This window comes from Abramis brama, assembly GCF_963993115.1.
Source record: "Abramis brama genome assembly, chromosome: 7".
Classification (NCBI taxonomy): Eukaryota; Metazoa; Chordata; class Actinopteri; order Cypriniformes; family Leuciscidae; genus Abramis; species Abramis brama.
Genome location: NC_139969.1, coordinates 10,137,626 through 10,161,508, shown reverse-complemented (window position 1 = coordinate 10,161,508; position 23,883 = coordinate 10,137,626). Strand labels below are relative to the sequence as shown.

At 37.3% G+C, this 23,883-nt stretch overlaps 1 protein-coding gene across 1 annotated transcript in view; it reads left to right on the top strand.

The window, feature by feature from the left end:
- LOC311086014 (NACHT, LRR and PYD domains-containing protein 1 homolog) overlaps positions 1-22,373 on the top strand; it is a 34,835-nt gene extending 12,462 nt beyond the window's left edge. The window contains exons 6-20 of the mRNA XM_084118642.1: positions 143-1,790; positions 1,956-2,036; positions 2,732-2,824; positions 2,930-3,058; positions 3,763-3,921; positions 4,042-4,128; positions 9,357-9,430; positions 13,609-13,634; positions 13,710-13,786; positions 14,203-14,420; positions 14,687-14,940; positions 15,268-15,384; positions 15,849-15,990; positions 19,176-19,220; positions 19,331-22,373. Coding sequence (XP_083974768.1) covers positions 143-1,790; positions 1,956-2,036; positions 2,732-2,824; positions 2,930-3,058; positions 3,763-3,921; positions 4,042-4,128; positions 9,357-9,430; positions 13,609-13,634; positions 13,710-13,786; positions 14,203-14,420; positions 14,687-14,940; positions 15,268-15,384; positions 15,849-15,990; positions 19,176-19,220; positions 19,331-19,593 — 3,413 coding nt within the window. The 3' untranslated portion in view covers positions 19,594-22,373. The remainder of the gene's footprint in view (positions 1-142; positions 1,791-1,955; positions 2,037-2,731; positions 2,825-2,929; positions 3,059-3,762; positions 3,922-4,041; positions 4,129-9,356; positions 9,431-13,608; positions 13,635-13,709; positions 13,787-14,202; positions 14,421-14,686; positions 14,941-15,267; positions 15,385-15,848; positions 15,991-19,175; positions 19,221-19,330) is intronic.
- Positions 22,374-23,883: the final 1,510 nt, after the last annotated feature.

Here is a 23,883-nt window from a genome sequence, read left to right as displayed (position 1 = left end):
TAATTTAAAAGCTGATATATTAACCAGTGGTTATATAGTAAAAGGTTTTCTTATTTCTTACTGTAGGTATTATGTGATTATTCTCCATTGAATGTATCATTTTGTATTGTGGGACTAAAGAATGATTTATGTTTTACTCTAGCATGGCAGCAAATGGTATGTCAGTATAAGAAGTCAATCAACTGGCATGAGAATGAGAGGAGTTTCCTCTCTGGTGAACAAGTCTCGCTGGCTGCCCTGTACACTGAACCTGTGATCATTCAGAAAAATAAAAAAGGCAGTTTTTGGAAAATCAATGTGAAGGAGTTGTTTAGGTTACACAATCCAACTATCATTCTCCAAGGAAATTCTGGTAGTGGAAAATCATTCATAGCACAAAAGATTATGTTGGACTGGGCATCTGAAAAAAATTACCTTAAAGAGTTTGATCTAACTTTCTACCTGAGGTACGAAGAGGTGAAGTGTATTTCTGAGGAGATGAACTTGATTGAGCTCCTGAGCTTGAATTGTAGTTTATCGTCAGATCAGATCTCACAGATGTTCCTGAACTCAGCACAGAGAGTGCTCTTCATCATTGATGGATTTGATGATCTTGATGACCTTAGATTCATGTATCATGAATTTTGCAAATCATCTCCATTCCAGAGAGCCCCACCTGAAATCATTATTTGTTCCTTGCTTCGTAAACAAATCCTGCCCAGATCTTTCCTGCTCATCACTACTAGAACTGAGGTCCCGCAGGGCGTGTTGCTTACAGGACAACAGCGTTTCTCTAAGATTGTTGGTTTCTGTGAGAAAGGGGTAGAGGAGTACTTTCAGAAGTTCTTTCAGGATGAGGAACTCTTCAGGAAAGCTTTTAAGTATGTGAAGGCAAATGAATCCCTCATCACCGCCTGCTCCATCCCTGTTATCTGCTGGATCATCTGCACGGTTATGCGGGAGAGGTTCAGTGACGGTGCGGATGCGACAAGTGGACTGGAAACCACCACCTCCATCTACGCTGACTTTGTGTCCACTCTACTGGAGCATCACTGCCAGGGTTTGAGTCAGTCCGGCCCGACTCTGCTGAGGAGTCTGGGTCAGCTGGCAGAGAGAGGGATGCTGGAACATCAAGTCTTGTTTGATGAGAAAACTGTTTATGAAACAGTTTCAGACCCTGCTGGCAATCCATTCCTGTGCAAGTTCCTCATTAAGAGAAGAATCCACCAGGAGACGATGTTCAGTTTTATGCATCTCAGCTTTCAGGAATTCTTCACCGCTCTGTACTATGTCCTTCTGGATGAAGAAGAGTCCCAGAGGAAAGTGAGAGAGCTGCTTCACACTGTAGAGAGAGGATTGGCTCTGTCCTGTTGCTCTGATAGGCAATTTTCAATGGCAGGTTTAAAAATAAAACATTCAAAGCTTCTTCAGCCTGTGATTCTGTTCCTCTGTGGTCTCTGTAAGAAAGAGTGGATCCCCTCATTCTTTGAAAAGCACAACATGGCCGTCTCTATCAACACAGAAACCCAGATTAAGGAATGGATCAATCAGTGCTCACAGAGATATCAAAATGAACACATGCTGTTCATTCTCCATTGTCTCTATGAGCTCCACGAGAAGAGCTTCATTGGAAAAGTTTTGAAACATTTGGTTTCAATAGATCTGTCAAATATTCCAATGAAAAATGCAGACTGCTGGATGTTGCAGTTTTGTTTACAGAACTGTGTTAACATTAGCAATCTGAGACTCAATATGACATCTGACAATTTGAAGATTCTTCAGTCTGCACTGCACAGTTGTGAAGAGTTATGGTGAGCAAAGATCAGACTCTCTACATGTTTTGACACTAACACATTATCACTGCTCTTGATTTTCTATACTACACTAAAATACATTCAATGTTATGTGATCTCTAATCTTGATCCAATTATTATATTTAATATCTTAATGTAAATGTGTTCTGTTCACTTTTAAAGGTTGAAAGTGGATCACATTACAGATGAAGCTGGGGATTTTATCTCACTGCTTGGTGAAGGAAAGATTGTGAAAGAACTGATGTAATTGATATTTTATTCTAAACTTTAAGTAATATATATTACTGCTATGGGCTCTATGCATGGAACACAGCCTACACATTTCCACTTAAATCTCAACCAGTGCCTGTGCTTCCGATGTCCTTTTTAGATCACACAAAGTGTGTACAAGATAAACAATCGATCAAAATTGAATCTTTATTTAATATTTCAATGCTGTTGTCAATGAAGTGAATCGTCATCTTTCTCACGTACATTGATCTTTCGTTACCTGATATTTATCAGAAAACAAGAAATTACACAAAATATTCACATTTATTGGCTCACTCTATTCCATGGTTAACTGTAGGATTGCTGTGTCAAAGAATCAACATTTTCAGTAATTCTTTTACAATGCACCCCATATTTGGCAATGCAGTTGCAGTAACATTAACTGTCATGTTGTCATATGTAATAAAATTACTATACAAATAAGATAAAGTATGAGTAGTCAGAGACTTGTTAGCTTCTCTACTCAGCTGTAGCTAAATGAAACGACAGCTTCCTGTTTTACATAACAATGTATATCATTCACAGAAATTAGTGAATTGTCTTATATTTCACTCCACCATATGTTACAGACTTAGTGAGGCAAAAGTTACCTTGCATAGAGTTAATTACTTTTTTAGTAAGGTACTAATATAATAATAATACTAATATTTCTTTATTGTAATTGCCAGAATACTGCATCAAAAAGGATCGAAATCTCTCAAGAAAAGGAGCAAAAGCTTATGCCAAGAGATTGTTGCATCAGTTGAAAATGAAGATGTCACGTAAAAAAAAAAAAAAACTCTAATAAAAAAAATGACAGCTTAGTTTATGTCACATATGCAAAACTGAAGTCTCAACTCCAAACTTTACTTCTGTGGCTATTTTAGGCTCTCTGTTTGCTGCTCAAAAATGAGACCATCATCGTTAATCTCAGAATTAACTCTCACCTGTTCACGGCATGAGATTTCCTCTGTCAACTGGAGAATCTTCCTACAGAAACTCCACAGATCACCAAGGTCTGTAAAAAGTAATGATTGTCATTGAATTATCCTTTTTTAATTATAGCAGAAGAAAGAAACTCATACAGGTTTGGAACAACTTGAGGGTGAATAAATTATGACAGAATTTCCATGTTTGGGTGAACTATCCCTTCAATAAATTTCATGGGACAATGTTGACAGTTTTCGGTGCTGCTGAATGTTTCTGTGTGTAAATGCTAAATGTCTACAGTAAATGTCAGTATGAGTCATTATATGTACACTATATGTGACCCTGGATCACAAAACCAGTCACATGTCGCATCGGTATATTTGTGGCAATAGCCAACAATACATTGTATGGGTCAAAATCATCGATTTTTCTTTTATGCCAAAAATCTTTAGGATATTAAGTGAAGATCATGTTCCTACCGTAAATATATAAAACATTTATTTTTGTGAGTGAATGCAGCACATTCGCAAACATAAATGGACAACTTTAAAGGCGATTTTCTCAATGTTTCGATTTTTTTGCACCCTCAGATTCCAGATTTTCATATAGTTGTATCTCGGCCAAATATTGTCACACATCAATGGAAAGCTTATTTATTCAGCTTTCAGGTGATGCATAAATCTCAATTTCAAAACATTGACCCATGTGACTGGTTTTGTGGTCCAGGGTCACATATATGCTATAATATTTACACTGGGGTGCAAAACATCTGCTATTTTTCTTTATATAGGTCTCAAGATTCATCAGTGGACGAATTGTTCCCTCTCGATGTCCTGCGCTTTGTGCCTGGTTTAAAGAAAGTCCATATCCAGACAGACAGATGGACTGTCAAATGGAATCCCACAATCCTCTCCCTTGTCCAGGCCTTTCCCAGTCTGAACGAACTCAGGTAACGGAAAGATCTGCTCTTTTAATGTATTTGTTTATGCTTGTGAATATTATACTTATACTTTTTATTTGTTTTCACAAGTTTACACATATGTAGTTAAATGTTTTTTTTTTTTTTCAGGATAAAGGCTGCAGTTTCATTTAGTCCATTAAAGAATATACAGTCCCTGAGGGAATCACTGACACAGACAGGTTGGACCCTGAATGTGTAAGTATTAAAGTATATACAGTTGTAATCGAAATTATTCAACCCCCATTGCAAATCAGGTTTATTGGCAAAATTTACAGAATTTGTATACATATTTTTATAAAACAAAAGGAAATCCCACATACTATCAATACTTGCAAAAAGTATCAAAAATATTTATCAGCAAAGTTTCAGTCTCATGACCTTCATCAGGCATATACAACATACTGTTCAAGCTCAATCACATTTAAAATTATATCATGACCAATCACTGGGAAGATCCATCAATTACCAATCACACTCAATGACTGAATACTTCATGAATTCCACATCATCATATTCAAAAAGTTACATAAAAAATTGTACATTATATTACCAGGAAAAAAAATCTATAGCATCACATTAAACAATGCTTCATCATTCATGCCCATAGGTGATAAAGTCTGAAGGATAAAAATCCCAAACAACTCACATCTCTGTAAGAGCAATTCAAAATCGACCCCTCTAGGTGGTGCACTCACTTTTTTCAAAATCACAAAACCTCATGAGCAATGGCCTCCATTTCAGTAATATTCTTGGGTTTGGGTGATTCCCTATGGGGTTCAATTCAGGTGACTGTGATGGCCACTGCAGAATCTTCCAGGGCGTCTTCTGCAACCAAGCCTTGGTGGAATTTGAGATATGCTCGGGATCATTGTCCTGTTGGAAGATCCAATGATGCCAAAGCTTCAGCTTCCTCACTGATGGCATGGCGTTTTCTCCTAGTATTTCCTGATACTTCAATGAATCCATGTTGCCTTCCATACACAGCTAGCCTGCTTAAAACCAGACCATTCTCAGTAGTAACTGAGTTATGGTCTGGCAAAGCTCCTTTAATAACTCATTTCCAAAGGGGTGTCACCAACGGACGTCGCTCAAATGCCTCTGGGCGCAATTGGATAGACCTAAAACTCCTAAAACCAATCAGAGCGATCGTCATCGTTTAAAGCCATATGTGGTGTCTCAAAGTTACACTACGCCATAAAAGTATGTACTCTTTTTGTGAAGAAAATGTATTTACTTTTGAATGTGTAGCAAAAAAGTAGGCAAGCTTTGGGACATACTACTTCGTCATCTTTATCGGACGGATCTGTCGCGTGCATCCCGACATGTAAACTGCCCTGTCAATCATCTTGTCACAGTTAAAATCATCTATTAAATCTAATTTAATTTCCTACCGTTTCGGAGAGAAATGTAGTAGCACGTTCATCTGACAGTGGGTCTTTCATGGAGACTGTCCTCATGTGTTTGCAATTTGAATATAATAATGCATTTAAAAGTTGGTGCGCTTCACCAACGGACGTCGCTCAAATGCCTCTGGGCGCGATTGGATAGGCTAGACCTAAAACCAATCAGAGCGATCGTCATCTTGTAAAGCCCGCCTCAACGTTTCTGATTGGTGCCGCGATTTTGACAGCATGGAAATGGGCTTGAATGAGCTCTTTGCCAGACTACTTGCAGAGCAAATCTAAATTTGCCGGAAGTTGTCTGGCTTTTCCCAGGCTAATACACAGCAGGTTTCCAGTGCCAGAGGATGTAAAGCAGCCGCAGAGCATCACCGAGTCCCATCATGCTTAACTGTAGACAGAGTGTTCTTTTCAGCATATGCTTTATTCTTTTTCCTTCAGACAAACCGCTGATCCATAGGCCCCCCCCCAAAAAAATCCAGATTTGTTTCATCGCTCCACAGAACAGATTCCCAAAATTTCTTTGGATTATTTATGCAAATTGGAGCAAGCTTCTCTTGCGCTTTTGAGTAGGTAGTGGTGTATGTCTTGGAGTTCTGGCATGCGTTTAGTACGCGTCTTAAGGCCTGTTCACACCGGGACCGACGTTTAACGCCTCGTGACTAAACAAAGGGCGCCAATGTGAGTGTGCACACCAGCGCGAAAAACGCCACGCGTAAAAGCGTCATTTTGTAAAAAACGCCTCGGGTTTTTAACTATCCGACCAATGAGATTGGGGCTTTTGCTCACGTGTCTGGAGCTTCTGAAGTTACAGTAAAACACAACTTGGGGGCGCTCAAACACAAAACAGTCTTGCCGAGCACACATACGTAACGGCGAAGAAGATATACGGCAAGTAGTGTCTACACTGCCGGAAGAAATAAGACGAGGAAGATGCAAGGCAAGATGAATGTAGAGCTGCTGGTCTCGTTGGTGTCGGAAAAAGAACTATATGACAAACACGACAGCGGCTACAAAAATCTTGATAAAAGAAAAAAATCTGTTTTACATTAAGCGCCATCTAATGTCAGGGGATGAATTTGCATGTTCACTCGGCTCATCGTCAGCGAAAATCGCTTGGGTGTGAACACAAAAAACGCGTTGAAAAATGCTGGCGAATAACGCGCGCCGATATTCGTCCCGGTGTGTACGGCCCTTTACTGTGCAAGCTGAAAACCCTAGTGTAGAGGGCTGCATTGGGATTGAGTCCCGCCGGGTCCCATGGGACCCAACGCAAATCTCGCGGGAGCGGGCGGTTTGAACTTTGCTGCGGGCTGGAATGGGCGGCTAAAAAAAAAACACTGCGGGATCGTGAGGTAGCCTAGCGACATGATGGAGATAATAATCAATAATGGCGCTTTTCCACTACACAGTACCAGCTCGCCTCGGCTCTGCTCTGCTCGACTCGACTTGACTCCCCTTTGTTTGGTTTCCACTGTGTAAAAGTTGTACCTATCTGCTTCCAGGTACTTTTTTTCGTACCACCTCCGGCGAGGTTCTGAGCGATACACTAGACATGTGCCGGTATTCGGTAATGTGATAAATCGCGGTAATGAATATGCACGATATTGTTATCGCGGGCACTTCAAAATACCGTGAAAAATAATAGATCAGAATTTATATTTATAGAACGCGCATTAGCTTATTTTCCATCAACCGCTTAAACAAACACTGCGTATATGCTGCGCAAAACACGTGCGCACTCTGATGTAAACAATCCCCACATGTCGAAGCACTGTGTGCATGTGGCGCAGTGCGCACTCTAGTTTAATGTAATGAATCCTCATATGGAGAAGAAGCATGGCGGAAGGAGGAACGCTGCCGTCGATATATCCCCCTTCTAAAAGCAGGGCTGTCAACTCTACACATTCAGCATGAGACTCATGCAATTTACACTTTCCACACGCTGTCGTGCCACACATCCATTTTCTCACGCAGAGAAAAATCACGGAGCAAAGAGGACACTGACACCGACAGACTAGACAGAGCAGGTTACTTTTTATATGAAAAAAATTCTCAGCTATCAGGTTCTGTCCATTTTATTACGAAATTCAGACAATAAATACCGTTTTGGCGCTTGTAAATGTGACATGACTGATCGCTGTAACGCCTCAGTTCAAGCAAACCGATCATCTGTTACTTTTTATTTAAAGATGCAGTACAACTTACTGAAAGGTATTTATGCCTCATACATAATATCGATCAACCACGGAAAGAGGTCAATAAAACTGCAGATGAACAATTATGTCACAGAACGTTACATTTACCTCAGGAGAGCCATTTAATGACCACCACGTTAGTTGACTAGAAAAAATAGCTATAGAGAGGAGTATTTTGCTAAATATGTGCACTATATTACATTTGTATTATTTTTACTTGTGTCATAATTGTTATTATAATGAAAACCAAATTATATCTAATTTAATTGGTTAATTTTTAACCTTTAATAATACCAGCTGACAGGGCTCTCTGTATGTTTACAGCATTATGTGAGATCAATTTTTTTCTAGAGAAATATTAACATTTAGGCTATCTACAGTAGTGTAGCCTACCTAAAATTTATCCAAAGAGTCAATATTGAATCAAGATTGAAATCAAATCCCAAGAATTTAATTGAAATCGTGAAAATTGTGTAAAATTCTGTTTAGTTACCAAATGTTTTGACAATCACAATTACACCTATTGTGATGCAAGTTGTTTTTTTTCTACATCCCCTCCCAATCCATCCATTTCTCTTGATCAATTAAAATACCGTGATAATACCGTATACCGTGATAAAAGCTCAATCAATTAATCGCAGCATGAAAAATTGATACCGGCACATGCCTACGATACACATTTTAGTATCGCGAGCTGAGGCGATACTACAATGTGACGTTAAAACACGGCAGACTGCTGATCGGTCAGAGAGCATCATCACTATTCACTGCATCATCATTGCACGCGCCAGACAGAGTATCCTGAATAAAAAACTGCAAAAACAAAACTGACGGCCAAGGAAACGAAACAAACAACCCCATGAATCTCTTTAATAATAGCAATACAAATACGTGTTTTTTCCTGCGGGACGGGAGAAGACACAAAATCAATGCATCTCTATTATTGTGCGGGAATACATTCTCAGAGTTTTGCGGGTGCGGGCGGGAGTGGACATACATATTGCGGGAGCGGGCAGGGAGTGTAACACATACGTTGCGGGAGTGGGCGGTAATGGTCAGAAATTCGGCGGGCGGGAGCGGGATGAAGAAAACAGTCCCGCGCAGGGCTCTACCCTAGTGCCTGTTGCCACCACGTCTTGCTGCAGGTTTTTTGCAGTCACTCGAGGGTTTTTCTGCCTTCTCAGAAATCTAGTTGCAGATCTGGTTGCTGGTTGATAGCTTCCTTTTCCTGCCCTGTCCAGGTAGTGTTCCTTTAACTTTGAACTTGTGAACTATACTTCCAATGGTGTCTGTTGGAACATTTAGTACCTTTGCTATTTTTTATATCCTGTTCCTTGTTTGTGAAGGGCGATGATATCTTCTCTTAACTTTTTGGACCATTCTTTTGACTTTTTTCTAACATGCAGTCAAACATAACACTCAACAACAAACCTAGCCAGTTCAGATATTTTATTTATTCTAACTCAAGCACACCTGGTGCAGCTAATGAAGCCCTTGATTTGTTGCATCAGGTGTGCTTGAGACAACACCTGTTTTGCAGATTTGTGCTGTTGTGAGGGATTCTATTCAGGGGGTTGAATAATTTTGAATCTGCTGAAGTCATTAAAAGTTGCATTTTCAGTTAAATTTGGGGAAACCACAGCTATTTCAATGACTTTTCTTTGATTTGTAATGGGGGTTAAATAATTTTGATTACAATTTTCCTTCCCCATTTCTTTGCATTTCTGATGTAGCAGCTGACATTACTGAACTACAAAATTTGTCTTTAAAAATGTTTATTTTTATTTTTTTTACTATAATCTGTGTTCAATGTTTTCTCATTTAGCTGGAGGAAGTCAGTGTTGATTGAGCGTGACAGGGAGGGTTTCACAGTTTCACAGTTGAAGACAATAAAGACAAGTAAGCAAATCTTGTACCACCCCTTGACTTTCATAAAGGTGCTGCAAGTAATGTTCTGTGGAATGGCGTGCAGAAAAAAGATGTCACTGAAATAGGTGTCTTGAAGGTCCGGGTATCGTTCGTTCATTTGTTTTTAATTTCACATATGAAAACGAAAAAACGAGAAAACAGCTCCTTTTTCTGTTTTTTCGTTTTTTTAGAAAAACGAAAAAACTAAATTATGACTTGATGTTTGGTTTTCCTGTTCTTGCATGGAAATCAGAAAAAACACTTGATATTCCGATTTTCCCCTGTGGGTGGTGCTAAATCTGATTGGCAGGAAATGCATTCATTATTTTTCAAATTAAGAGTTTACCCACACTGTATTTGTTAGCCTCTAAAATTAATAGTCTATATGCATGCTATTTGTTACCCAATTATTTGGCTTAGCTGACTGAAAAAATCTATTGAAATAGCCTAAATGTAAACATGTTCACGCATTGACAGTGGTCAGGGTGGTTATCAGACAAAAGGCAGAATGGAGAGAAGGCCCGTCTTAGTGCATTCATATTTTGCTATCCCTTTATATCTTCCCGATATACTCTTGCTCAGGCCATCCTTAAAAATATTTTGGTTTGCCGTAACAACCAAAAAAAAAAAAAAAAAGGCACTATCTGTTTTTGTAGGAGAGGGGAAGACCCATCTCATCGTTTAACCTTGGTGTGTTCAATGTCATGTTAAACAATTTTTGGTTCCCGGTCAAAAATGACCGTTCCATTAATACTCTTCATAAAAAAATTTAATAATACATAATACATTTATTCTTTGTTTTTGATGTTTTTATTAACTTAAATTCTTATGAATAATACATTTTTTTGTAATGTCTATTTGTTATTTATGGCCTGTATGCCTCATTATTGATCTGAGCTTATACATATTGAATTCGAACGAGTAGGCTACTAAAAACATAATTGCTGGATTATTTTGACTATAATAAATAAGCAGATGAAACATATGTACAGCTGTTTATCAAAGATTACTTTGGGCCAAAGTTGCAAGGACATTTGTTTAGAAACCATTTAAAAATGTATACATTTACATAAAGTAACACCTGTTTGGGTCAAAAGTGAGAGATTTTATGTCACTTTGGAAAAAGAGAGAGATTTTGAGAAAATGTTCGTGTAGTAGGCCTATCGCTGTTATAGGCCTACTACTTATAGATTGACATTTCGTTAATTAAACAAAATAAGAACACAATGTTGTAAAAAATAAACAACTTAGGCTATGTTCTGTTAGATGTGTTTTGACTACTTTTATATCTCTAGGTAATGAAGATTTAGCCTATTAACAAAAATAAATCTTATATATAATATATTAGGCTATATAAAAAAAAACGTATAGGCCTATATAAAATATATTTTAAAAAAAGGGCCTCATTGATTTATTTTGCCTGATTGGGGGCTGATACTATTTGCTTAAGCTTTTTGAACGTGAAGTGTGATAAAGGCGTGATAGGCTATCAATTTTATGTGGATAAAGGCATATTTTATACATGACTACACATGTCCTTATAAGAGCAAAAATGTCGTTTTAACGACATAGCATCTTGTTATTACGAGAAAAAGATGTCGTTTTAACGACATAAGATCTCGTTATTACGACATAATTGAGGGGGGAAAATTTGTGGCAGCAATGCGTCACCGTAATATTTCTCATGTCTGTGAGGCTTATTCTATGAAATTTTGTATTAAAGTATTAAAGTAAAATTAAAGTAATTCTATGAATTTTGCGCAAACCAAAAGTAATATAGGCTACCCACCGGATGAAGACGGGTCGACTCTCCACAAAACATTATATAGCCTATTCATTTTATTTTATTTTTCATGTTCGCATTTATGAGAAAGAAACAATGTTACGGAAGTGAGCACTCTGAAAGCGGCACTAAAATACTGATTTAAAACTTTCACAGAGACCTCAGACAGGCATTTAAAACACCAAATATTAAGGATTGGCATATCAAGCAAAATAATATCCGATTATTGATCGAAAATTGAGATCGAAAATCTCTCCCCCCACATGCTCACCAGAAAGACGCTCCGACATTAAATCTCTCTGTAGGCTACTGTAGGATAATAGGCCTGTTTCAATAACATATTTAAAATATATATATTTGATTAAAACATGAATATTAAACTAAATCGTTTTTCAATGATTTTGACCACTTCATTAAGTTTGTTTTTAGAAAGCCTTTCTTTAAAGTGAATTTCGTTTTGTATTAATTGTATATTAATTTAAAAAAATGTTTCATCAACCAATTGCCTGGGTTTAATAAATAAGAGGTAAATATGTATACTTTGCTTCACAGACCTGAGAAATATATCTATAAAAAGCTTGGAATGAGTAGGCTACTTTTAAACAAAACACTTCAAAACGAAAGAAAACAGACTGCTCTCTGCTTATGTAATTCGTATGAAATGTGCATTTCTCTCTGGCAAGTTCACTACTGTGAAGATCTCGAGTCAGCATCGTCAACTTCATCTTTGCAGCCAACTGTGACACAAAAAACACTTGTTTATTAATAAACAAATGAAATGCCTCCTTGCTATATTTGACATTAATAATCATTACTTTTCCCAGTTCTTTGAGACAGCTTAGGTGCGTTATTGGCAGCGCCACCCTTAGGCTACATGTTATGAACACATCACCATCGCTCAAGGCTAGTTATTATTATTTGGTGTTCAGTTTATACAGGTTTTCTAAATGTTATTATATATATATGGCTATTTCAATAGATTTTTTCAGTCAGCTAAGCCAAATAATTGGGTAATAAATAGCATGCATATAGACTATTAATTTTAGAGGCTAGCAAATACAGTGTGGGTAAACTCTTAATTTGAAAATAATGAATGCATTTCCTGCCAATCAAATTTAGCACCACCCACAGGGGAAAATCGGAATATCAAGTGTTTTTTCTGATTTCCATGCAAGAACGGGAAAACCAAAACTCAAGTCATAATTTCGTTTTTTCGTTTTCATATGTGAAAGCAAAAACAAATGAATGAACGATACCTGGACCCTTGAATTATCATGTCTCTGTGACAGTGCTAGACTCTTTAAACTGAAAAAAAGTTCAGATTCTTTGTTCGCCAATCAGAAGACTTTTTTCCAATATAAGTCTTTTTGCAGAGAGCATCATTTGTTGGTTTGTTGCAAGAGAATGCTGTTTTGCTACTATTGCTATTGACAACTATACCTATAGCTCTATCTCTGATTACAGTGGTCTCCAAGCATCTCTGTATGCATAGGCTATTTTACAATGAATGCTGGAGGTGCGTTTGCACACCTTACTGTTGGCCTACGATAATGACAAAAATAATGAAAGTTAAAAATATTTTAGAAAAGATTTCAATTTTAAATCAACATTTTGATCTTGTTGTCTCTAAAATGTCTAGAACAGCTAATCACTTACAGAACCTTTACCTTTATATTTACAAAGTTCTCTTTTACTCACACAAGCAAATCCTTTTTGGGTGAACTATTCTTTTTGCTGATGAACTTAATAAAATGTGAAGAATTGTAGGCCTATTACCGGTAAGTGCAATTTTTGGGGAAAAAATGCCATTACTTGCATACAGTATATCTGAAAAATAACGTTCCTTTTCAATACTTTTATTGTGTGCAATTAGATGAGGTGCTAAACTGAAAAAAGACAACACAATACAAAGGATGTAAACCTAAATATCTAAATGTCTTTTCTCTCGGGTGGCAGATTGTGTTCTGTGCTCTGCATTTTCCATGTCTGCTTTATTTTGTGATAGACTGGTTAAGTCTACAGTTATCCTTTACTTATTTTACTTGCCAAAGGCAATTTTTAATCTGATTTGGTGCTTGGCAAGTATTATTTTTGCTTGTTATTTTTACTTTCAGTATTATTATTATTATTATTTTATACTTTTTCAGTTTTATATTACATGGCTTGGTTTTCAGCAACAGAGTTTAATAACAAACACTTTAAGCAAACTTGATGGTTATATACTTATAAACTGTGATTGTGTTGTTTCATCTTTATTTGCCTCTTTCTAGTGCAGTCATTTTCCAGACAGTGTCTGTCGACTGAATTTCTTTGTTTAGTAACCTGTTTAAGTAACTCATAAATGCAAGTCTGCTGATAAATGCATTTGTGTCTTACTCTTCATTAGGAGCTGAATCACCTTCAGGACAGTCAGTGAGTAGCAATTATCATGTATTTTTTCTTTCTTACAATCAGAATAAGAGGATCATTCTTTTCTTCACTTTTTAGTCCTCAGGAGATGCAGAAGTGTTCACTCCTGACCATGTTCAAGACGATGATGAGGACAAACACAAGAATACATACAGGTATTTGAACAATTGTAGAATTGTAGAAACTGTAAGTAGATAAGGTGTAACATTTCTGATCTTAAAATGTTTATTATTGCAACACTTCATAACAGCATTTGTACTATCACATCCTCACATCATCATCTATCGATTAACATTTATCATATCCAGCATTTGTTCACCTTTGCATATATTCTTGTCTGATTGTTCTATTTGATTGTTTTTGACTGTGTATTGTTTATTGAATTATTTTGCTTCAATAATCTGGACTTCTTTCCTGTCAAATTTCTGCTGTAATTTGGATTTGTTTGTGAGAATGATTCTAAAATCCTTATTCACACATCCCAAATCTGTTTACTTGAATGGTCTATTATCACATAATAAAAGATGCAGGGCATTATGATTTAATAAAATGAAAATGTTCTGTCCTCCAGGTTTGTGTGTCCACATGCTGGTCAGTTTCGTTGCAGTCTGACCAGCCTTGTGTTTGTGATGGAGGGTGAAGGAGAGGTGCGGTATAAAACTGTCTCATGGGATCCTCGTGTGTTAGATGGTTTGGGTCAGATGCAGCCAGCCGGACCCTTGTACAACATTGACTGTTTTCATGGTTCAATCTCACAACTGCACTTTCCACACTGTGAAATATTTTCTGGTATGTGTATTTCTACATACTAAATATTAATGTTTCACAGTTGTTGACTTAAGGATTTATGTAACGGTAACTGATAATTTACACATCAGATAACTTGAAACTGCATCTATTGAGGATATATGTATGTAAATATTTAGCAAGGAGTGAGATGAGAGATCTTGATGATTGCATTGACCAACATTCTACACAAAGTGCTTTTTACTGTATAATTAGAAAACAATACCTTTATTTTACCAAATAACAACATTTTTAAATGTATTTTGCAGAGGAAAATAAGGATGGTTTGGCTGTGGCACATTTCGTTGGTGGTAATGTAGAAATAATACAGCCACTCAAAGTGACAGAAACTCATGTGATCATTGACATCAGCGAACTCAGCGAATTTGGCCCTTTGGTCTGGATAAAAAGTATACTTGGCATCCCAATTAGAGGCCAGGTTTTGCTCTTCCTTCGAAATCTAACTCTTGAAAGGAAAAAACTCAATATCCACTTGCTTCCAGAGAATGTTCCAGTATCAGAGGTATCTGAACGTATTGTTCCTTTGTTTTTTTTAAATCCGCTTTCCGTTTAAAAGAGTATTATAAAATAAAACACACATTGACCATATTTGTGTATATGCATAATTACTGCTTTTGAATATTGACCTTATTATTATTATTATTGCTTTCCGTGTTGATGTTAATTCATTGTATATAATTAGTTAGTTCCTGGTAGAACTAGAGTGCATTTGGTGATTTATATATGATGCATGTTTGTACTGAAAATATTGTGTAAAAGTAGCAGAAATGTTTAAAGTAAATTCACCCCTTTTTGTGTTTTGTCTCTCTCCCCGTCTCCTTTCCTCAAGGTCCAGAGCAGGCATTGGGATAAAAAATACATTGAGACAAGTTCAAAATGTCACCTCATTCCTTACCAAAAATACAGTCTGTGTTGTCAACCAGAGGAATGTGAAGTGCAACCAATGGTAACAATATTTATTGAATAACATTTGAATTCCAACTGAATTTCAGCGTGTAATAAGGTTTCGGGGTAGTTGATATATAACATGTCCAATTACTTTTTTAATTAATATTTTAAGTTTAATTATATGAATTCCATTATATAAATAATGGAAATACGTATGTATATAGTTCTCAGACTGGTCACAACAGTTTTTCATAATTTTGAATCAACTTTTTATCTTCTCTCCTTTAAAGATACCCTTGCATCAATATTTAATAAAAAGTTAAATATAATGATCAGATTAAGCAATTATTCCATATAGTTCATTATCCTAACTGTGGATTATTAAACTGTAGCAACTTGGACCATTAATATTAAATGCAAAACAATTTGACAATTTTATTTTAAGGCCTTTAAATTACAGAATTCAGAGTGAGAACTAACCACATTATAATGTTGTCTTCATATTGGTGTTCTTGTTTTCAGACTGAAATATTTGAGTGTAATTTTGGCCCAAACTATCATCCCACATTTGAAGTTTTTTTGGATGTCAACATTGAGGAGGTCGGACTGGGTATTTTGGAAGGTGGGAAGGAAGTTTGGAACAGACGGCGAATCTTTCTTACAGGTACAGTATGCAATTCTGTTGTTAAAAGCTTGTGTAGGAGTAAGTGATTTAATAAAGTTTGGGAGAGATTTTAAGTTGATCGATAGATACTCCTCTGTGAGAAATGTAATTTCTACAGTATGTCCTTGAGCTTTTTAAGGGAGAAAATATATCTCTAAATTTATAGTTTATTTTGTGATCAGCAGCATTTATCAGGTGAAAAAAAAAAGAAGTATAATTAAGAGTGACAGCATTACACTTGAACATTTAAAATAAATACAACTATTAAAACTAGAATAACCATTTCTATTTTGAAGAACTGTTGGTGAATAGTTTTTAACAGGTTAATTTGCATGAACAAGTCCGAACAATAGACTTTGTTCATCTTTGTGTTGTGTGGCCTAGATAAAGCTTAAAGTTGGGTAAGCGGTATTTGAAAAAGTTAGTTGGACTGACACATGAACATATAAAAACAAACATGTGTAGCCAATCAGCATTAGGGAGTGAGGAGTTGAGGAGAGAAAATGAGCAAGAGGGAGATTTGAAGAAAGACTGCAGAAATAGAGATTTGACACAATATAAAAGAGAAAAGCTCAGAAGAAAATAATGAAATAAAGGGTTATGACTGGGCAAGAACTTTAGGACCCGAGTTAATATTAAAAAAGCTTTCCAGCGCTGGAGAGAGCTAAGCGGGAAGGCCTGAAAACAGACACGGAGGTTGCTTTGATTCGGCTCCACACGTGAGTTACACTGTTTGAGTGTCATTGTGTCTGGAGCTGCTGTGCTGTTGGTAACTAACAACAAATTCTTTGTAATTACTATTGTGTACTGTCGTTAATTTTTTTGCGCTCCCTTGTCACTCGTTTATCATCTGCGTTTATTTTTCGTGAAGCAGAATTATTATTTTTTTATTTTCCTCTTCAGAACACAAATTAAGATATTTTACCCTAAATTAAATGTTCATCATATAAACCAATTGTGTCTCATTAGAAAATTGACTAAACCGCTCAATTCATATGGATTAGTTTTAAAATTGCGATTTTTTTTTTCCCCGAACTTTTTGAAGCATTAAAATTGGTTTGGTCCTTATTTTTGGATTTTTGAAATTGTCTGCTCTCACCCACCCAGTCATCTCCCCTTCATGAGAATACGTTTGGGGTGTGCTCAACAAAATTGAAATTCCATCTTAAAAACCATAACAGTACTTAATAATTATACATTGGTAAATGGCGAATTAAAGGGATAGTTCACTTTGAAATTAATTTTTGATATGTTTTAGCTTACCTCAAAGGCATCCAAGATGTAGGTGTCTTTTTTTCTGGAGTAGTTTCAATTTTGATATTTTTAGGTCAAACCGTTCTTGTCTGTCAGTCATATAATGCAGGTCTATGGTCACTGTCTCAAAACAGCATGCACAAAGTCCAAATTAAACAATTCCCCATCGTCCAAATTAAACAATTCCCCATCGTAAGTACACATTGATGGCTTAAGACACGAAACGAGCGGTTTGTGTGAGAAAACGAACAGTATTTATATAGTTTTTGTCCTCTTGTAAACACACACACCCAAATGATCAGAGGACGCGGGTGCTTCGGTCTGCGCAAGCGCCGGAAAGCGACGGAAAAGGTCAGAGGGCGTGGGCGCTTCGATCTGCGCAAGCGCCGGAAAGCGCTGGAAATTATCTCTCGCGCGTGTACGTCACTCATTGTTTACACAGAGATTTCGGAAGCCTTACCTTTCACTGTGAAGATCTAAACATATTTAGACGTACAGGAAATGGCAATGGAAGACGATTTCGATATATCAACAGACAACGTTGAATTTTTTACACAACCATATTTATTTGAACCAGAGTACACCGATCAAGAACTCAGAGCGATAGAGGAAGCATCCGCTGCAGCAGCACGTCTTCAAGCCTCAGAGAGACAGAGATCTCTGCAAAATTGGTGGTGTCCTTGTAGCAAGTGTTGTGAGATGCCAACAGAAGTAGAGAGCATATGTTGTCACGAATGGAACATAGCAATGCCACAGCTACAAGACGACGACGAGGACATTGACAGTACCCCGTCATACACCTGCCAATGTGCAAAACGCTGCGGCTCAACAGCGGAGAAAACTCGGGATCTTCAGTCAGGCAGGTGTATGACGGGGTACTGTCAATGTCCTCGTCGTCGTCTTGTAGCTGTGGCATTGCTATGTTCCATTCGTGATTCGTGATTCTTGATCGGTGTACTCTGGTTCAAATAAATATGGTTGTGTAAAAAATTCAACGTTGTCTGTTGATATATCGAAATCGTCTTCCATTGCCATTTCCTGTACGTCTAAATATGTTTAGATCTTCACAGTGAAAGGTAAGGCTTCCGAAATCTCTGTGTAAACAATGAGTGACGTACACGCGCGAGAGATAATTTCCGGCGCTTGCGCAGATCGAAGCGCCCTCTGACCTTTTCCGTCGTTTTCCGGCGCTTGCGCAGACCGAAGCACCCGCGTCCTCTGATCATTTGGGTGTGTGTGTTTACAAGAGGACAAAAACTATATAAATACTGTTCTTTTTCTCACACAAACCGCTCGTTTCGTGTCTTAAGCCATCAATGTGTACTTACGATGGGGAATTGTTTAATTTGGACGATGGGGAATTGTTTAATTTGGACTTTGTGCATGCTGTTTTGAGACAGTGACCATAGACCTGCATTATATGACTGACAGACAAGAACGGTTTGACCTAAAAATATCAAAATTGAAACTACTCCGGAAAAAAAGACACCTACATCTTGGATGCCTTTGAGGTAAGCTAAAACATACCAAAAATTAATTTCAAAGTGAACTATCCCTTTAAGTTAAAAACGAGAACATAGAACCAGTGTTTAAAATGTTACATTCCAATGCTGCTGATGAGAACTGATCTTTGAAAAATTGCAATCTGATCTAGTTTGTGATGACAGTCCGACATATCCTCAGTGGTTGTTGCGTTGCTGTCTATGGAGGGACAGAAATCTGTCAGATTTCAGCAAGAATATCGAAAGTCTTACAGGTTCAGAACGACATGAGGGTGTGTAAATCATTTTTGGGTGAGCTATCCCTTTAAGGCTGGTCCTCAGAAGGATAGTAGTTCATTCCCTGCAAGGAATGGACCTCAAAAGATTGTGATCTATGTCTTGATCTAAGTGATCTAAAAAAAAATCTTTTATTTATTTTTTTATCAAAAGAACCAAGTAAAGGTGTAGAACCTCCTGAACACAGAAGGATCCCAGGTCTGATTTTTATACTGAAAATTTCAATTACATGTTTATTCTTGTAATAATCTCACACATATTGTACACTCTTCTGAAGACTAACTTAAATCATCTTTTGTTTCAATCAGAAGCTGAATTTGTGGACACACACAAAGATGAACTCATTCAGAGAGTTTCATCAGTGATGCTGATTGCTGACAGTTTGGAGAGCAAAAAGATGATTACTGGTGAAATGTGGAAAAAGATTAAAACTGCAGAACCAGTGGAGAAAATGAGACTCTTGTGGGATGCTCTCGACTCTGGAGGAGATTCTGTAAAAGCAGAATTCTACAAACTGCTGAAGAAGAACGAACCTTATCTAGTAGAGGATCTTGAGTCTAGACCCAGATGACCTTCACCACAGTAATGCTGAGAGAGAGAGAGTTTGAGGCGCGAAGAGCAGCTCCGCTGTTATTATACTGTACACTTTTATAGATGTAAATGTTATAAGTTTCTGTTTTCCAAATTTTTTACTGTATATCCAGATTTAAATTACATCGTAATCTCCTTTTTTTTTTTTTGGCCCCACTGTATCTATGCCTGTTGATGTAATACACTTGTTTTAGCATATATGATGCTGTTACTGTATGACATGAGTTACTACAAAATGTTTTTATTTGATATTACTGTGGAAAAATAACCACATACAATTATTGTTTTTTACATTTTCAAAAGATGAATAAAACGTATAAATGAAAAATAGAGTTAATAATAAACAATATGAAGTACAGTTTTTTTAACAGGAGCATGAGGAATTGGATCTCAAGAGTCACACTGAAACATGCTCTCATATTCACACACTTTAAACACAGTATTGCACATTCATTCCCTTTCCATCGCTATGTGAATTTGATCATCAAATTCATCTTCTCCTCGTACATAAAGGTGCCAAATAAGCCTCAAAATTACCAAGAGACCTAACATGGTTAATGTAAACCCATTTCATAACTGTGCACCTGCAAACTTAAACAGACCAGCTCACTGTAAAATGTATACTTTATTTCTGACAAAACTGATTAGAGTTTCTAATTGGTTGGACTGAACTGTTTTGATCATTGCATATTTTGAACGTTCAAAAATGTTTAATATAGACCAAGAGTCAAGTCTTGTAAATTTAGCCTAAATCAAGCCAGATTTAAACATATTCTGCTCAAACTGAGCCTTTCTGCAGAGCAAAAGTTGCCATTGTTTTTGAGCTTACATAATAACAGCCCTTTATTTTGCATAAAAAAAGATTTTACAGAAACTCAGGATTTGAATGACAAACTTTCTTCAATTTTAATATTATTTTAAACTTTGCTCTAATGATCTGATTCAATATCCCTTTCCAGAATTTAGACAAATGTACAAATCATGATCATAAACGTTTTGTTTAAAAAAAAACAAACAATTTTCTCGTTTACATTGCTTATACCAAAAGCCATTCAATCTCTGACCCCTTGCCACCATCTTAGAAAAATACTATAAAAGCGCTTTCAAATGCAATTTAGTTCAGATACAAATATGAAAAAGCACTCTACTCTACTTTGAAAGTGTGAAGGACAAATACACGGACACTTCAGAGAAAGAGATTCATCACATTCAGTTTTTTCCTTCACATCACACGAGCAAACACACTCTCTCACACATATAGAAACACAAAGCGTCAAATACTCGTGAGGTTTTCTTGGAAGGAGGCAGAGCGTGTGTTCAGAGAAGAGTCTGTAAGCTCACTTTGACACTCTGAGTAGCATCCATTTGTTTAAAAAATCCTAAAATGTTACATAAACTCGAGCTTTCAGAGTTAAAAGCACTGGTGGCGTTTACCCAGATACTTGCGTCTCCGTCCTATCAGAAGAGTTCAAACTGGCAGCGGACAGCTATTCCTACGAGGAGCTCGGGCAGTGTGAGCAGTGGTGAGTTATTATTACACAAGCGATTGATGACACCTGCGGTATTCTTCAACTGAGTGACTTGTTCTGCGATATCACATTGCAGATTTTACAATCAGTGTGAGCATATCCACAACTCCCATAATTTATTACACATCATATTTTATTAGGTTGAGTGATGGGACAGATCTAAACGAGTCCATTGTCAACTACAATGCATAGCGATCAGGCTTTCACTGGGCTTTACACCCAATAGTTGATGGCTTCTGGGGCCCTCCAGCCTTTTATTGGCTATTCTTTAAAAAAAAAAAAACAGCCAACACTGATTCACATGGAAAAAATGTCCAATGGCTGCTTTGCAGTGTCTCGTTATGCTGTGGACATCAGTTGAGATTTCTGAGGATTGGTTTTGCCGCATCAACCCCTCTTCAAAAAAAATTTGGAAAGAAGAGGGAAAGATGATACAGTTGACATGCTTTCTCTCCGCTCAATACTGTGACCTCTTGTGTTTTCCTCTTATGCTGCAGTCATTTAGTAATTTGGCACTTTTTTCTCAATCATGTTGTTGTAAAGGTAGAAAACGCAGTGTGTGTGTGTTTGCATATAGTTATCTTGGAGAGAGAGTTTTGGACTGTAAGACTGTGTAAAAATGAGAGTGTGTACCATGTATTTTCGTCAAAGGAAGTGCTTTTTTTGTGGGGAAAAGCGTGTTTGTTTCACACATGAGTCTGCATTTTTTGCGTGTGTCTCTGAGAGTATTCTGTGGGCGGGGTTGAATATGGAAATTGGGCGGAGCTGGGGTATTTTCCCACATTAGCGTCTTGGCTCGTCCCCGCCCCCTGTCCTGTAGGATACATTTCATAGGCTGGTCCTGCCTCCAAAGGTGGAGCAAAGCCTAACCTGTATTGAGGTGTCGTTGAATAAGCGTAGCTGTCAAAAGCCAAGGGATTGGTTGATTCCAGCAGGCCACGGTCTCCAGAATAGTATGTAGTTTTGGAGACTGGGTTGGGCGGGGCTTGGATTTGTGACGCCCTGGCTATGGTGTTAAAATGGGCGTATGTGTTGTGAGCCATTCGGGAAGTGGGGCAGGGCTCGTAACGGCCCGGAGGAGCGGGGTGAATGTTGGCCACTGGGCCGGCGGCTGCTGCCGAAACTGAAGCGGGATTCGGTGGCCGGAATTCCTGGTACAGCAGGGAACGGGTAGAGGAACGGACCTCATCATGTGTTGTAGTAGCTCGAACATTGTAATAGCCATTAGTGGGATCCTGAAATGACAAACATAATATTTCACTGTGATGCACTAATTAGGGTATGCGTCTGGTTTATATACACTTTATAGGTGTGTGGAAACCTCTATATATCTAGACACTACCATTACTAAAAAAATCTTATTAACACCAAACCTTTGAGCAGTAGTGCATCCATTGGAATATAATACAAAATAGTTTCTTGTCTGGTAAAAAATGTTGGACAGAAGCTAAAATACTCCCTCTGTGTGTGTTTAACATTAAAGGTAAAGTGTGTTATTTCTGCACCACTAGCATCAGTAAACGGAATTGGAAAAATAACGACACCTTTCAAGAAAACTCACCTCATTTGCTATTGGTCAGGAAAAAAGATAGCCCCGCCCTAATCTCACAGTATTGGTTGAGCCAATATTGCTGTGTTGGACTGCTTAGGGTGCTTAAACAGTGATATTTGAGAGCTTTGATAGCGCCAATCAACTTACTTCACATTGTCTTTGCATATTAAACTGGCACAATAAACAGTAAACTGGAATTAAAAAAATATTGCACACTTCACCTTTAAGTGTAGCATTATGTCCATATGCACCTGCTCTGTTTCTTACCTTGGGATCATACTCCTCCACCTTGGGTTCCTGCGTGTCGCTCTGGAGGTCTTGCTTCAGGTCCATGTCATCTTTGAAGGACTGGGTGGAGGGAGAGAGGGAGACAGAGGGAAAAAACTAAACCATCAAACGACAAAACACACACGGAGAGAGGGAGGAAGAGAAGGAGAGAGAGAGGGAGGAAAACAAGATATCAGCTTTATCAGAGTTGGTGAAGAACAGATGTTCTTTAGTTTGTGATGGCAAGAAAGTCTTTCACCATCAGTCATTTTCTCTTTTACAGTTGTGGATAAAATTAAGCAGAAATCGCCCCAACAGACCTGACACTTTACAAAGCTCTAAAAGAGGCTGTCGTTACTCTATAGAGATTCTTCCTATAGCGCCTCCTAAACTCACCAGTACATTTACATGCACTTTAATAGTTGGATTTCAGTCAGACTGAAAGGTCATCTGAAAAAACAATTGCAACATATTTGATATTTCATATGCTGCTACCATTCAAAAGTTTGAGGTCAGTACGATTTTTTTAAAATAGAAATTAATACTTTCATTCAGCAAAAATGCATTAAATTGATCAATTTATAATAGAACACTTATAATGTTACAAAAGATTTCTATTTCAAATAAATGCTGTTTTTTTGAAATTTATATAGATCAAAGAATCCTGACTAAATGTATCAGTTTCCAGAAAAATATTAAGCAGCACAACCATTTTCAACATTGATAATAATAATACATTTTGAGTCAGCATATTAGAATGATTTCTGAAGGATCATGTGACACTGAAGACTAGAGTAATGATGCTGAACATTCAGCTTTGCATCACAGGAATAAAATGCATTTAAAAATACATCAAAATAGGAAACAGTTGTTTTACAGTGAGGAAAATAAGTATTTGAACACTCTGCTATTTTGCAAGTTC